Source organism: Dipodomys merriami, unplaced genomic scaffold, assembly GCF_024711535.1.
Source record: "Dipodomys merriami isolate MVZ:Mamm:240054 unplaced genomic scaffold, mDipMer1.0.p SCAF_1, whole genome shotgun sequence".
NCBI lineage: Eukaryota > Metazoa > Chordata > Mammalia > Rodentia > Heteromyidae > Dipodomys > Dipodomys merriami.
In genome coordinates, this window is record NW_027202270.1 from 34,860,823 (window position 1) to 34,876,547 (window position 15,725).

The window sequence follows — 15,725 nt, forward strand, 5'->3', positions numbered from 1 at the left end:
ATTTGGAAGGGAAGCATGGGGAGAAACTGTGTCAGTATTTTTTGTTTAAATCCCTACTTCTTCCTGAGTTGAGCAAGACATTGCCATTTTATGAGCATTGTTCCTTCTCTTGTAATAAATTTTAATATCACTAGGAAATGATTGTCTTAAGTCAGTATAAGCATTAATTGAGTATAGAAATGGATAAAGTTCTCTTAAAAATTTCCATAAGTTATGACTATGATTCCTACTTTAAAAGGCTAAAAAAATCAAATTCTCCAATAATGTCTCCAAATAAGCTCTGATATGTTTATAAAATTAACTTTGCATTGCTTATGCTGACAGATGAAGCATTTTATTTACTGTTTATTGATTGTTTTTCAGCCTTGATAAATTGCACACTGCACTTTCTGAGTTATGTTTCTCTATAAATTATGTACCAAACATGGTGGTATGGGAACATACCTTTACACCACGAGAATATCTGACTTCTCATCTGGAAATCCGTTTTACTAAGTAAGAAAGAGTATAAACAGTTTTTTTTTCCTGTTGGTTCAGTAATGATTTTGTTATTTTAATTGTTAATACAGTGTTTCTGTACAGTGTTTTCCTTTATAAGAAAAAATATTAAGGGAACTGGTATAGTATAAAGAATAATAATCTGGGAAGCATGAAAAATAGTAAACTAAGAATTAATTAAATTATCCAAACTCTAATTATATACTTGTTACTGTTGCATAGTAACAACCTAGTAAGATTGACCAATTCATTTAATGTCTCTGAGTCTTAGCTTTCTCAACTGCAAGATGAAGGATTGGAACAAATCAGTATATTTGTTTGAATGTTGCAAGCTAATAATGTCATGAAATAGGTTTAGTAAGTTGCTAAAAAAGAAGTGGGAGGAGAAAGAAGGAAAAAGAAATGAGTACATTGCATGTAGTAATGATAACTTTGGGAAACTCCAGTTATATGTATGCATGCCTATAATGAATTGTGCATTTACATAAATACCTTGTAATAAGTAGGTTACAGTCGGTGCTTAGAAACCTCAGGACTAGCTGAACTTTTACATCTGTTCTGAATTCACATGTATGCTATTATTTTAGTAGGTTTTCACTGAAAACCCAACTTTTTTTTTTTTCTTCTTTGCCAATACTTGGGCTTGAACTCAGGGCCTCACACTCACTTGATTTGAGCAGCTGGTACTCTAACTCTATCCCTTGAGCCAGTCTTCCAGCCCAGCTTTTTGCAAGTTATTTTGGAGATGGAACCTTGTAGATATTTCTGCTTATTTTGGCTTGCCCAGATCTCAGGCCCCTGAGTAGCTGGGATTATAAGAACTGGCTACAGTTCAGTTCTGATTAAAATTTTGTGAGCAACATACATATTTCTTGACTGAATAACTTGAGAACTCCCTCATGTTGCTTTTTACTTTTTGTACATAGTAAACTAAATGAAAATGATAATTTATTTTGATTTTTTTTTCTTGAAAGCCACTGCAACTTATAATTGCCGAAGTTTCTGTGGTTGTTAATGCTCAGAATTTTGCATTTGTCATATGCTTAACTGTGATAAAGTAATGTAAAGTAGTAAGGAGGTAGAATAAAGCTTACAACGTTAGTTTAAGATGCACAGTAAGAATAAAATATGAAGTATGTAAATGGTAATTAAACTGAGTTTTAAATCATCAGTTAGCTAGGGAGAAAAGGCTGGTGTTGAAGAGTGTCTTTTGCTCTCCTTAGTGAGGCAGGCATCCTGACAGTAAAACTCGAAATGTTCTAATAGTTGGACATTATGCCTTCTGATGTTTATTGTTCTCAACTGGATGAGGGTGGAAGATTGGTGAGTAGAAGGAAGGGTTCAGTTTACAGCTCACTTGTTTTCCTTATATAAACAGTTTGGTTCCCTGGAAAAGAAATGTTCTTTATACAAAATCCCTGTTTAGTGATCAGGACCAAGGCAAGGGAACAACTTGTTTTGTTTACCTAGGAAAGATGTTTATTCCAGAACAAATAGCTTGTGTATGTTAGTAGATTGAATTTTGCTGATGTCTTGAGCATTTTTTGACTCAGGGGATACATACAAGAATAGTCATTTTCATCTTGAGTTGGTTCATCTGGGCTTCTTTTTAGTGATAAGATTTGTCTATTGTCCTTAAAGATCCATCTCAACAAATAGAATTATAACTATATACATGTCGAATACCTGAGGAAGCCTTTTGCAGAAAGTGAAATAGGAGTGAGTGTCTTGATGTAGAAAAATGATCTTGTATTTCCCGTTAGCCTCTGCAGTCTTCTTAGGACATATGTGTTTTAGTGTGCTATGAGTAGATTAAAACACTGAAGTTGTTGCCTTGTTTTTACTGTGATGCAGTTTCTTGAGAGCAATAAATCAAGTAGACTTGGGGTTAATATCTAGACTGCTCACTTCCAAACAAAGGAACTTTTACTTGTATCCTAAACATTAGTCTTGTGTTTTTATTTGTAAAATGATGGTTTTAGTAACCTTCTAGTATTAAATATAGGGATTGTAGTTAATTTGCACAAAATATTAAAAAAAAAACTTCTGGCAAAAAGTGCCCAAATGAGTATATGCTATGGGCTAAATAGCTTAATTGTTCTTGCTACAGCTGTCTTGTGAAACAAATTTTAAAGCTTTCTTTATGTTTAAGTCACTTTCGATACTGTGCTTGTCTTAAAGAGTGTTTAAATCATTTGTGTTCCTATTTCAAGTATCATCTTTTTAGGTTGCTGGTATGGTAATGACAACAGTAATCTCATGGCTCTTAAGATTATATTTCTAGCTATTATCAGGTATCAGGTTGAATGAATTATTTCCATTAAATGGAAAAGTCATATGTCTTTCATTATTCCCTGCCTTCTGCCTCTTGCAGATCAATTGTTGGGATGACCATGTATAATCAAGCCACACAGGAAATCGCAAAACCATCAGAGCTTCTGACAAGTGTAAGAGCATATATGACCGTACTCCAGTCAATAGAAAACTATGTGCAGATTGATATTACAAGGGTGTTTAATAATGTTCTTCTTCAACAAACACAACATTTAGACAGTCATGGAGAGCCAACCATAACAAGCCTATACACAAATTGGTAAGGAACACATTTAGAAATTTGGAGTGACAGAAAGTTTTTTTGTACTTGAACTATTTAGGAAAATTAACTTTTTATGGATGATCATTCATGATATCAGTCAACTTTAAATGCAGGATGTATACTATAATAAATTTTTTTAATTAAGTCACCTTTCTCAGTTATAAATTCATTTTTCTTTTAGGTATTTGGAAACTTTGTTAAGACAAGTCAGCAATGGCCATATAGCCTATTTCCCTGCAATGAAAGCATTTGTAAACTTACCTACAGAAAATGAGTTAACATTCAATGCAGAAGAATATTCTGACATATCAGGTGAGTAACATGAGTTACAGTTCAAGCAAAACTTGGTAGTTTTGCTTGAAAACTTTGTCTTATTATTTTAGCTTTAGATTCTGTTGTGTCTTCATTTGTATATATAGTCATATATTTGAGACTTCTGCATTTTGTGTGTGTGTGTGTATTTCTGTGTTTGCTATTCCTGGGGCTTGAACTCAGGGCCTGGGCAATGTCCCTGAGCTGCTTATGCTCAAGGCTAGCACTCTACCACTTACTTGAACCATAGTTCCACTCCAGCCTTTTCTGTCTATGTGGTACTGAGGAATTGAACCCAGGGGGTAGGCAAGCACTCCACCATTAGCCACATTCCCAGCCCTCTGTGTTTTTTTTAAACACAGAAACTTATCACAAGATTTTATATTGACGTTTTTTTTTTTTTTTTTTTTTTTGCCGGTTGTGGGACTTGAACTCTGGGCCTGGGCACTGTCCCTCAGCTCTTCAGCTCAAGGCTAGCACTCTACCACTTGAGCCACAGCTCCATTTCCAGCTTTTTGTGCTTTTGTGGTGCTAAGGAATGGAACCCAGGTCCTCATGCATGCAAGGCAAGCACTCTACCATTAAGCCACCTTTCCAGCCCCTATTGACGTTTCTATAATGGGATATTTCAATTTGTTAATAATTCATTTTCTTGATGTATTTGCTCTGTCAATTATAAAACTAATTACATTTCTTTCAGAAATGAGGTCATTATCAGAACTACTTGGTCCATATGGTATGAAGTTTCTAAGTGAAAGCCTTATGTGGCATATTTCATCACAAGTTGCTGAACTTAAGGTAATATCTTTATTCATCTTAACTCTTTCCCCTTTTGTTTTCTTTTTCTTATGGTACTGAGGATTAAAGTCAGTGCCTTGTTCCTCTTCACTTTTCAATTTTGAGATAGGATCTTGCCCTGGATGGTCTTGAACTGTGAGCCTCATGCTTAGGATCACAGGTAGATGCTACCATGCCCAACTTTAGTTTTACCCTTTTAAACAGGAAATACCTCTAAAACATTGCAGAAATATAAACAGCAGCTTTGAATAGTAGTTACCAGATAAATCACACCAAAATGGAGATGGTACCCTCAACTCTGTTCGACTTTAGTTAATTTTTTTGGGGGGGGGGGTCCGGTCTTTGGGCCTGAACTCTGGGCCTGGGTGCTGTCCCTCAGCTCTTCAGCTCAAGGCTAGCGCTCTACCACTTGAGCCACAGCGCCACTTCCGGCATTTTTTCTTTTTGCTTATGTGGTGCTGAGGAATCGAACCCAGGGCCTCAGGCATGCAAGGCAGGCGCTCTACCACTGAGCCACCTTCCCAGCCCTGGCTTTAGTTATTTTTTAAGTAGGGTCTTGCTTTATCTACTTAAGGTTAACCTCAGACCATAATCTTTCTGTCTACAGACTTCCTTGTAGCTGGGAGTATGCTACTAATGCTTGATTGGAATGAGATCTGGCTAATGTTTTGCCCAGCTTAGCCTTGAACCTTGCACTTTTTTGATCTCTGCTTCTAAATAGCTAGGATTACAGATATGAACTACTGCTCCCAACCTAAATATTAGCATTCTTGAAAGGCTGCATATGTAGTCCTCACATTTCTGACATTGTGTTTTCATCATTTAGGGTCTTCAAAGCAGAATAATTAGTCCTAAGAATTTAATTACTTGGAATTACTCAATGTTTTACAATTTTTTTTTAATTTTTAAAAATTTTTATTGTAAAGATGATGTACAAAGGGGTTACAGTTACATGTCAGGTAATGAAAGTACATTTCTTTTTGTGTTGCCCCCTCCTTCATTTTCTCCCTGTTTTTCCTCTTCCAACCCCTTCTTCCTCCCAAGCTGTATAGTTCATTTCCAATATAATGTCTAGTAAGTATCACTGCTGAATTGGTTCACCCTTTTTCCCACTGTTCCTGTACTTTCCCTTCACAAATCAGATAAACTCATATACAAGACAAAGGGTACAGAAATCAAAAACAGGGACAAAGGAGAATAAACCAAAGGGAGGGAGAGTGAGAAGGAGAACTGATAAGCATTATTTTATATGGTCATATGCACATAGCTGTTGAGCCCTTCCTAGTTCTCACTGTGTAAATGTTTAGAGTGCTGTTTAATCATGTCCAAGTATAGTTTTTTTTGTTTACTTATACTTTTATTGGCACGTTCTAATTATTACAAAAGCAGGGAACCATGCAGCCTATGTTTCTTTTGGTCTGGCTTACTTTTCCAAGTCTTTCCATTTCCTTACGAATGGGCAGTGTCATTATTTCACGTGGAAGCATAGAATTCCATTATGTATATATACCAATTTCTTGATCCATTGGTCCACTGAGGGGCTGGGTTGATTCTCTATCTTAGCTGTTGTAAAGAATGCTGTGATGAACATGGTTGTGCTGGTAGCTTTCCGTGTGGCCTGGTTTGTGGTACACCATGTTTCTTAAGTTATTCTATCTCTTGCCACCTCTGTTTCTGTGTTCAGAGCCTTCCTTGTTGACAAATGCTTCTTAAAATGAAGAGGCAGTGGCTATGCAACTCACTCCCCATATAGACATATCATAACAATCCTCTTTTCATCCTTCTTTCTATGTTACTGCCTTCAGTTTCTTATCCTTTCCTGTATCCTGAGACCTGAATTAACTTTTCTGTATGTTTTACAAGATATTCTGTATCTCCTGTGCCTGGTACTTGCTAATCTAGTACAACTATCCCTTATTAGGCCTTGTTTACAGTGTTGATTCCTTTTCATTGTAGGCTTATGCCTTTTTTTCCCTCCTTGACTTCAGTGAACCTTTGAAAGGAGCTGAATTTTAGGGACATTTATAGCCACAAAGTGGAAACATTTCTGAAAGGCAAAATCCTGAAAGGAAAAATTTCAGAAAATGGGATGAAAATTTATTCTTTTTTAAATATATAAAATAACTGGCAAGTTGATAGCTCATACTTGCTTCAGCAGAGGATTTAGGTACTTCTAAGACACTTTAGACTTTCTGAAATTAGTAAAGAGCTTGAGGAAATTTACATTTTTAAGATTACTCTGTGTGATGGGCTGGGAAGGTGGCTCAGTGGTAGAGTGCTTGCCTTGCATGCCTAAGGCCCTGGGTTCGATTCCTCAGCACCACATAAGCAAAAAGAAGAAAGCCAGAAGTGGCACTGTGGCTCAAGTGGTAGAGCGCTAGCCTTGAGCTGAAGAGCTGAGGGACAGCGCCCAGGCCCAGAGTTCAGGCCCCATGACCGGACCTCCCCCCCCCCCCCCAAAAAAAAAAGATTACTCTGTGACATATTTGTTTTCCTTTTATTTTTTTATTTTTATTTTTATTTTTTTTTGGTCGGTCGTGGGGCTTGAACTCTGGGCCTGGGCGCTGTCCCTCAGCTCTTCAGCTCAAGGCGAGCGCTCTACCACTTGAGCTACAGCGCCACTTCCGGTTTTCTGGTGGTTTATTGGAGATAGGAGTCTCACAGTCTCTCCTGCCTGGGCTGGCTTTGAACCGAGATCCTCAGATCTCAGCCTCCTGAGTAGCTAGGATTACAGGCATGAGCCACCAGCGCCCGGCTTTCCTTTTATTATTATTTTAATGTTTAAATATCATGTAGCAGCTTCTTTTTATCTTAAAAGTGAGCTTAATTAGTTTCTGTTTTAGCTGAGGAATTGTTTCAGTTAGTAAATTTGTAAAACCTCCCCTCTCCAAAAATGCAGAACCATGAAAAAGCAGAACTTATTTATTTTTGATGTTTGTGTCAAACAAAGCCAACACTATACATGTGTGCTCCTGGTGAAACACGTTTATTACTTTCTGGAGGAAAAAACAGCCAGTCTTCTTTCCTACAAAAACTTTTTGATTGTTTATTTTGGAGTTGTAGCTTTTAAGTCAGTTTCTTCTTCCAGTCTTGTCAAAAGAATTATTTTGGCATTTTGCAGATCAATTCTAGTTCTTCATAGGATCTTTTTTTTTTTTTTTGTCTGTCAGTCGTGGGGCTTGAACTCTAGGCCTGGGTACTGTCTTTCAGCTCTTGAGCCACAGTGCCACTTCCAGTTTTCTGGTGGTTAATTGGAGATTAAGAGTCTCAGCCCTGGCTGAACCTCAATCCTCAGATCTCAGCCTCCTGAGTAGCTAGGATTACAGGCATGACCTAAATGTATGTTAGGAGGTTAATATTTTCTTTTTAACACACAATGGAATATTATGCAGCCATTAGAAATGACAAAATAATGGCATTTGCAGGGAAATGGATGGAGCTAGAAGGAATCATGTTGAGCGAGGTAAGCCAAGAACGAAGAGACAAACAGTACATGGTCTCCCTGATAAGTGGATGCTAAATCCAAAATGTTAGGTGATATGACAAAACTAACAGGACTTAAGAAACAAAGAACTCCCACTCATCTGGTTGAACCACTACCAAATATCCCCATGCTGCTGATCACATATATGGTATATAACATGTGAGCACGGTTATATATTACAGACTGTGATAGACAATTTGCTCCAGGAAAGTTAGAATGAACTTGTGACTTTAAATGAGCATCATTATTCCACAATACTGTGAATTTCCGGAAATTAAGTAATCACTTAATCACAATCAAAAAAAAAAAAAAAAAGAACCTCGGGGAAGGGAGGGAGGGAGGGGATGGTAGGGGGAAAACAATAGAGGGGGTAACAATGTTCAAGAGGAAGTGTACTCATTACCTCACTCATGTAACTGTAACCCTCTGTATAGTATCTTTACAATAAAAAAATTAAAAAAAAAAAAAAAACCTTCACACATGAGCTTGTTGGGACAAACCAAACCAAAATAACTAGGCTAGTGCTCACCCATTGAGCTGTCTCCTATTCATCACACTGCACTTACTTATATGTCTTTACTTTCTTTGAATTTGTAGAGAGCTGCTTCTGAAAAGATTGTAAAATTAAAGGTGTATCAATTGTTTTTTTTTGTTTTTTTTGTTTTTGTCGGTCGTGGGGCTTGAACTCTGGGCCTGGGCGCTGTCCCTCAGCTCTTCAGCTCAAGGCGAGCGCTCTACCACTTGAGCTACAGCACCACTTCTGGTTTTCTGGTCGTTTATTGGAGATAGGAGTCTCATGGTCTTTCCTGCCCGGGCTGGCTTTGAACCGCGATCCTCAGATCTCAGCCTCCTGAGTAGCTAGGATTACAGGCGTGAGCCACCAGCGCCCGGCAGGTGTATCAATTGTAAAAAAAAAAAAAAAATTTAAGCATTCCTTTTTGTTTCACTTGATATGTCTTATTTTGTTAAAAATTATTATTACATAGGTAGTTTATGCAATTATTGTTTTTATTCTATCATCATATTAAATTAGAGACTTTAAATGCATAGAGAGCCTTTAGGTTATAGTTGAAGGGGAGATATTGAGATATGAAGTCTAGAGATAGACACATAACATATACATACATATTTTCTTTTTTGGACACAGTTCCCTAGATGATTATAATGTATAGTAAAGGCCTAATGCCATTATTAATATACTAAAGAAAATTCTGATTTAAAAAGAACTTTATAGAGCTCAGAAATGTGACATAACTAGGAAAGTGTGCTAATGATGAACTTAGTTGTGGTAGTACCAGTAGCAGTGTAAGTACAATGTCTAATTCATTTTCCTTCTAGCTAAGCAAACTGTCTAGGCTTATCTCTGTCAAAATGAAATTCTATTTATTTTAGTTAAAACTTTTAATCAGATTTGCTCATCCAGTGCTGCTTTTAAGAAAAACATTTTTTTATTGAGTTACACTTTCCTTGAACAGCTGTTCTTTATTTTCCTCTGCTATATGTATCTCTTCTTTCTTTTCTCTTTTGTTTTCCTGGTGGTTCCTGAAGAAAACTAGATAGTTTACATATCCATGTTATAATTTTTGCTGGAAACATGGCTTTAATGAAATCTTTGTCAAGTGGTGCCATCCCCCAACAAATTATTCTCTCTTTGTATGTATCTGGTAATATACTCATTGTCTAAAGACATACTGTAGACTGTTTTGTTGGCTACTTTTAGCTTTAGCAGTTCTTTTATTTTAGAATGTGATGCTCTTTATATGTTCACTCTAGTGTCTGCTTTTTATTATTGTTAATGTTCTATATCTAAGCATAAGATGATTTTTTTTATTCTTCTACTTCATTGATTTAAAAAACTGATAAAAAATATTCCTGTATAAATTATTTATGATTCTTTTATTGAAAAAAAAATATAGCATCTGGATCTCATGGCTTGAGTTTCTTACTTTCCATATTGTCATTTTCATGCATGTTCTTGTCTCAACACGGAAAGTCTGTCCCTGATCAAAGATCTTTCTTTTCTTTTCAGAAACTGGTGGTGGAGAATGTTGATGTTCTAACACAAATGAGGACCAGCTTTGATAAACCAGACCAGATGGCTGCACTCTTTAAAAGATTATCATGTGAGCAACTCATACTACATTTTCTAAATACGATGTTGGCACTCTGTATTTAACTTTTGCCCAAGATTTGTAACATAAATTCAAACAGTATATTTTAAAACTATACTCTGTTGTATGACAAGAACCAAAACATTTTTGCCATCAGAGGATCTATACAAAATATAAAACATGTTTATGAATTTTTTAATGTGTGAGTTATTTTAATGAAAAGTCATTATCAGTTAGTTCTTGAACCCAATAGATGGTAAGTTACATTAATTTAGAGTAAAGTAGAATTTGTTTCTGATCCTTTAACTTTGTAAACATCTACTCTATTGAGGTATAATTTCCATATAATGAAATACATTTAATAATGTGTTTTAGGGCTGTGAACGTGTCTTTGTGGTATAGCGCTTGCTTAATATGCATAGAGCCCTGAGTTCAAGTCCTCGGTACCACATAAACAGGAAAAGCTGAAAGTGGCACTGTAGCTCAAGTAGTAGAGTGCTAGCCTTGAGCAAAAGAAACTCAGGGACAGTGCCCAGGCCCTGAGTTCAAGCCGCAGGACTGGCAGGAATTTTTTTTTTTTTTTACTGACAGGCGTATACATCTGTATAACTGTTGGCACAATCAAGATAGTGAATAGGTCCATTACCTTGGAAAATTTTTTCCTGTCTCTTAGTAGTCTCCTACTTCAGCCTCCAAACCTAAACTAGCAAGGTCTTTAGAAAATTTATGTCTGGCTTCTCTATCAGTGTTGTTAAATGATTTGGTTTCATAGAAGTCTGAGCAAGTAACTTAAAATCTGCTTCAAATACCTTTTTGAAATTGATTTTGGGGGATATACTTTATTGATTACTTTAAAATTCTTCCAACACTAAAAAATGAGTGAAATTCTGAATAAAACCTTCTTTACATTGCAAGGTAAGGAAAAGGCTTATTTTCCCAAGTAAAAAATAATCTTTGGGGATGAAGGAATAGTCCAATGGTAGTGTGCATGCTTGAAATATGTTCAACCTAGAGTTCAAATCCAACACTAATAAAAATAATCATCATCAGCTGACCTAGGCACTGTGACTTACCCTGTAATCCTAGCTAATTGGAAGGTGGAAATTAGGAGGAATGCTGGTTGAGATGAGTCCAGGCAAAAAGCTTGTGAGACCTTATCTCACAACAACAAAAACAAACACAAAACAAAACAAAAGCTGGGCTTGGTGAGATGTGTTTGTCATCCCAGCTATGGTGGGGAAAATAAATAGTATTTCAGACTAGGTGGCTTGGGAAGAGACCTACCTGAAAAAACAACCAGAATAAAAAGGGCTGGAGTTTGTGGCTCAAGCAGTAGAGGGCATGCCTGGCAAGTATGACACCTTGAGTTCAAGGCCCAGTAATTTGCAAAAACAAAACAACTAAGGAGCACAAAGTTAAAATATACTAAAGATCAACTTCTAGAACACCTGCATTAAGAATAAAGTGAAAAAAAAAAAGAAATAATATTGGCTGGATATTGTAGAGAAGAACAGTATGGATAAATAAATCAATTTTAAAGTCTTATGTATTTTTACTGTCTTTATATTTTCTGGTCATTTTTCTTTATATTTCTTTTTATTTTTATTTTTTATTTGGGTCCGGTCATGGGGCCTGACCTCTGGGCCTAGGCACTGTCCTTCAGCTCTTCAGCTCAAGGCTAGCACTCTACCACTTGAGTCACAGCGCCACTTCCGGGTTTTTTCTTTTTGCTTATGTGGTGCTGAGGAATCAAACCCAGGGCCTTATGCATGCAAGGCAAGCACTCTACCACTGAGCCAACTTCCCAGCCCTCTTTATATTTCTTATGTTTCAGATGGTTTTCCTCATTTTTAAGTCAGGTTTTCGCCTTACCAGCCTTACCCCTATTTTCCTAGTAATAGCAATCTTGTGCCTGAACCTTCTAGATAGAACCAAGTTGAAAATACATTGAAATGTTTAAATGCTTTATTAACTCTCTTGTTTGTATAGTTGAACAAAATGGACTTGGTTAAACTTCCAAAGAGAATTTGCAGATTTTCAAGGCAAAGTGCAAGATCTTTTATCTAAACTCTGCTTACTTGAATTTTTAGTGTAACACTGATGACTTACGACCTTAAGATATACCAAAACAAAATCTAAATTATTGAATCTTTATTGCACATATTTACATAATTTGTTTTTTAAGTTTGTTGTTATTATAAAGGTGATGTATAGAGGAGTTAGTTACATAAGTCAGGTAATGAATACATTTTTTTTTTGGACAATGTTACCCTTTCCCTTGCTCTCTCCCAGTTTTTCCCTCCCATTTCCACCCACAGCTCGTATAGTTCATTTTCCAAATTTGTTTTTAAATATAATTTATCAAATCTTTTTTCTGGTGTGTATTTTATTTTATTTTTTAATTTAATTTAATTTATTTATTTATTTTTATTGTAAAGATACTATACAGAGGGTTACAGTTACTTGAGTAAGGTAATGAGCATTGTTACCCCCTCCATTGTTTTCCCCCTACCATCCTTTTTCCCTCCCTACCTTCCCCAAGGTTCTTTCTTTTTTTTTTTTGATTGTGATTAAGTGATTACATAATTTCCTGAATTTCACAGTATTGTGGAATAATGATGCTCATTTAAAGTCACAAGTTCATTCATTCTAACTTTCCTGGAGCAAATTGTCTATCACAGTCTATAACATATAACGGTGTACACATGTTATACATCTGGTGTGTATTTTAGAGAAAGGAAACGATTCAAATGAGAGAGTAACTTACTCAGTAGTGACTATTCTTTGCAGTTGATGTGTATACAAAATGCCATTTTTTTAATCTCTTTCTTGTGTTTTCTTCATCCACACAGATGTCTTGTGTTTTTATAGGAGTCCAGTTTCACAAACACCAAATATATTCTGGAATTTATTTTCATTTCCAGGGCTTCCGGTGTGACTTGAGCAAGTTTCATAATGTTCTTTCTCCTTCCTGTATAATCTCTTACACTCCTTAATTTTGGAACTAAGTTCTTCATTTTATTTTGTCCCCTTGATTCACAACCATTATTTTTTAGTTCCATCCTACAATTCTTCCTTTTTAAAACTCATTCCATTGACTTTGCCTTCCTTCCACCACCTACAGTTTGTTCCAGAGACTTTACTGTAGCAATACTTTGCTAAAACTACTTCCACAGAAATACCTAGAATTCTGAAACACTTCTCAGAGAATAACCACATCTTTTTTTTCCTATGTCTCTGTCCTGAAATTCTTATCTTAACTTAATGAATCCATGATGCCTCTACTTTCCTGAATATCGTCAAGTACAGTATTTGACTTATTCTGGACTAGCAAATTTCATCAGTAAAGGTTTATTCTCTTCATTTACCAAATCAAAACACCAAAACTTCTATCTGTAACCATAGTCTTTTTTTTTTTTTCTTCAGTTCTGGGTTGAATTCAGGGCCTTCCACTTGATATCCAGGTACTCTACCACTTAAGGCATACCTCTGGTTCATTTTTGCATTGTTTATTTTCCAGGTAGAGGTTTTACTTTATGCTGTTATCCTTTTACTTGTACACACCTTTGTCACTGGGGATGACAGTGTATCAATGCTTCTAACCATTGTGCTCTTTCAGCTTTGGTAGCTTGGATATCAGGTATATGGTTGAGAGTTTCATTAAATTCTTTTCACCTACTAGCCTTCATCTGTAGTTCCCCATCTCTGTCTCCCAAGTAGCTAGGATTACAAATTTGAGCAACTTGTCTTGTTTTTGTTGGCTAATCTTTTATGTAGTGCCAGTTTGAGATTTTCTCATTCTTTTATTTTTGCTCTAAAATTCTATTTAGTAAATTTTATTCCATCTTATTTACCAGTGAATCTTTAACCTTAAGTTTTAAATTAATGCTGAGCCTTAATTCTCTGTGTATGTTTACATACCAAGTGATAGTTTGACCATGTGTCTCTTAAGTATGATCCAAGAACTAGCAGCAGTAAGCAACATTACCAACTAGGATCTGGTTAAGAACACAGATTATTGTGCCTCACCCAAAATGTACTGACTTGTGAACTATGGTGATAGAATCCAACAACTTATGTCTGTCTAATAAGCCAGTTAAAGGAACAAAGTATTAGACGTTTTCAAATGTATGATTCACAGATAATTGATATGATCTCTGCAATGGAAAAATGTTCTGTCATGGGGAGGGGAGTAGGTTCAAATAGGTGGAGAGAAAGGGCTTGGTTTTTTTTTTTTCAATTATTAACCATATCATTTCTCTTCTCATTCTTCATTTCCTTACATTCCTCAGGTAGTAGCTATGTCCTGTAGATGAAAGTTTTCAAATTTGTGGGTCACCTGTGGTTTAAAGGAAGACTTTATTTAGTCCTATGCAAGGTGCTATTGTTGCTATTTTGGCTTTTATTTTATTTTATTATTACTATTACTAATATTATTAAAGTAGTTGTACAAAGAGATTTTAGTTCCTTAAGTCAGGTTATGAATGCAATACATTTTGATTAATGTTACCCCTTCCTTCCATCATTCTCCCACCTTCTCCACATTCCTACCCTCTAGTTACCTAGTTTAATTTTTTATGTAGTGTACATTGTGTTCACTATATTTATTCAGTCTTCCTCCCTCTGTTTGTATACCCCCTCTCAATATGTTTCCACTTCCTGTTATTCACACCTAAAATTTTTTTTTCACACCTAAAAAAAAGATCCAAACTTATGACTTCTAAAAAACCTACACAATACTTTCTGCATTGCAATGACTTGCCCCACAAGAACTATTTAGTGTCCGTCACCCAGTTTACTTCACTTTACATTTGGGTTCACAACTCTTGCTTTAGATCTTACCTCCTAAATGTAATACCTCAAATCTGTTGCTTTCCATTCCTATGGCTCTTGTTGTGTGTTTGTGTGCGAACAATACTCATGGGTTTGTTCTAAATATGCTTCCAGTTTTCCTTTCTAACTTGGCCTTATTCAGTCAAAAGTTTAAACATCTGTTGTTATATAACCATATAATTCAAAAACACTGGACAACTTCATTGCTTAAAGAATATTATTAAGGGCCGGGAAGGTGGTTCAGTGGTAGAGTCCTTGCCCAGCATGCATGAAGGCCTGGGTTCGATTCCTCAGTACCACCTAAACAAAGAGCTGGAAGTGGAATTGTGGTTCAAGTGGTAGAGTGCTAGTTTTGAGCAAAAGAAGCTCAGGGACAATGCCTACGCCCTGAGTTCAAGCTCTAGAACTGGCAAGAAAAAAAAAAAGAAAAAGAAGACTACTATTAACTCATGAGCAAGACATTTTTAGATTAATCTCACATTTAGCTATTATTTTCCTCCCTTTCCTCCATTACCTGTTGCTCTCCTGGCCCCAGGCCCTATACTAGGTAGTATTAGTTCCTTAGGAACTAATGGAAATTATGAGAAATGAGGGCATATCAGTGGTCATATAGATTGGTAAATAATCTAATAAATAACAAATGAAGCAGATTGCTTCCTCTAAAGTTTTTTTTTTAGAACTTTTAATGTGGTTGTGGGAGATAGTTTCTCCACTTTTAAATTCTTGGTGACATTCTTTTTTTTTTTGGGTCGTGGGGCCTGAACTCTGGGCCTGGGTGCTGTCCCTCAGCTCTTCAGCTCAAGGCTAGCGCCCTACCACTTGAGCCACAGCACCACTTCTGGCGTTTTTTTTTTTTTTTTTTTTTGCTTATGTGGTGCTGAGGAATCGAACCCAGGGCTTCAGGCATGCAAGGCAAGCGCTCTTACCACTGAGCCACCTTCCCAGCCCTGGGTGACATTCTTTTATGTTGGTTCCAGGCTCTGCTACTTGAGACACTCACTACTCTTTAGTTGTCCCTTTAGTTGTTAATTGGAGATAACAGTCTCATGGACTTTCCTGCCAGGGAAACCATGATCTCAGCCTCCTGAGTAGC

At 36.2% G+C, this 15,725-nt stretch overlaps 1 protein-coding gene across 4 annotated transcripts in view; it reads left to right on the forward strand.

Annotated features, from left to right (window-relative positions):
- Nckap1 (NCK associated protein 1) overlaps positions 1-15,725 on the forward strand; it is a 95,550-nt gene that overhangs the window by 62,551 nt on the left and 17,274 nt on the right. For all 4 annotated transcript variants that reach the window (XM_070019576.1, XM_070019574.1, XM_070019579.1 and 1 more), the window contains 5 exons: positions 364-495; positions 2,873-3,091; positions 3,276-3,406; positions 4,107-4,204; positions 9,718-9,811. In XM_070019576.1, the coding sequence (XP_069875677.1) occupies positions 364-495; positions 2,873-3,091; positions 3,276-3,406; positions 4,107-4,204; positions 9,718-9,811 (674 nt within the window). The remainder of the gene's footprint in view (positions 1-363; positions 496-2,872; positions 3,092-3,275; positions 3,407-4,106; positions 4,205-9,717; positions 9,812-15,725) is intronic.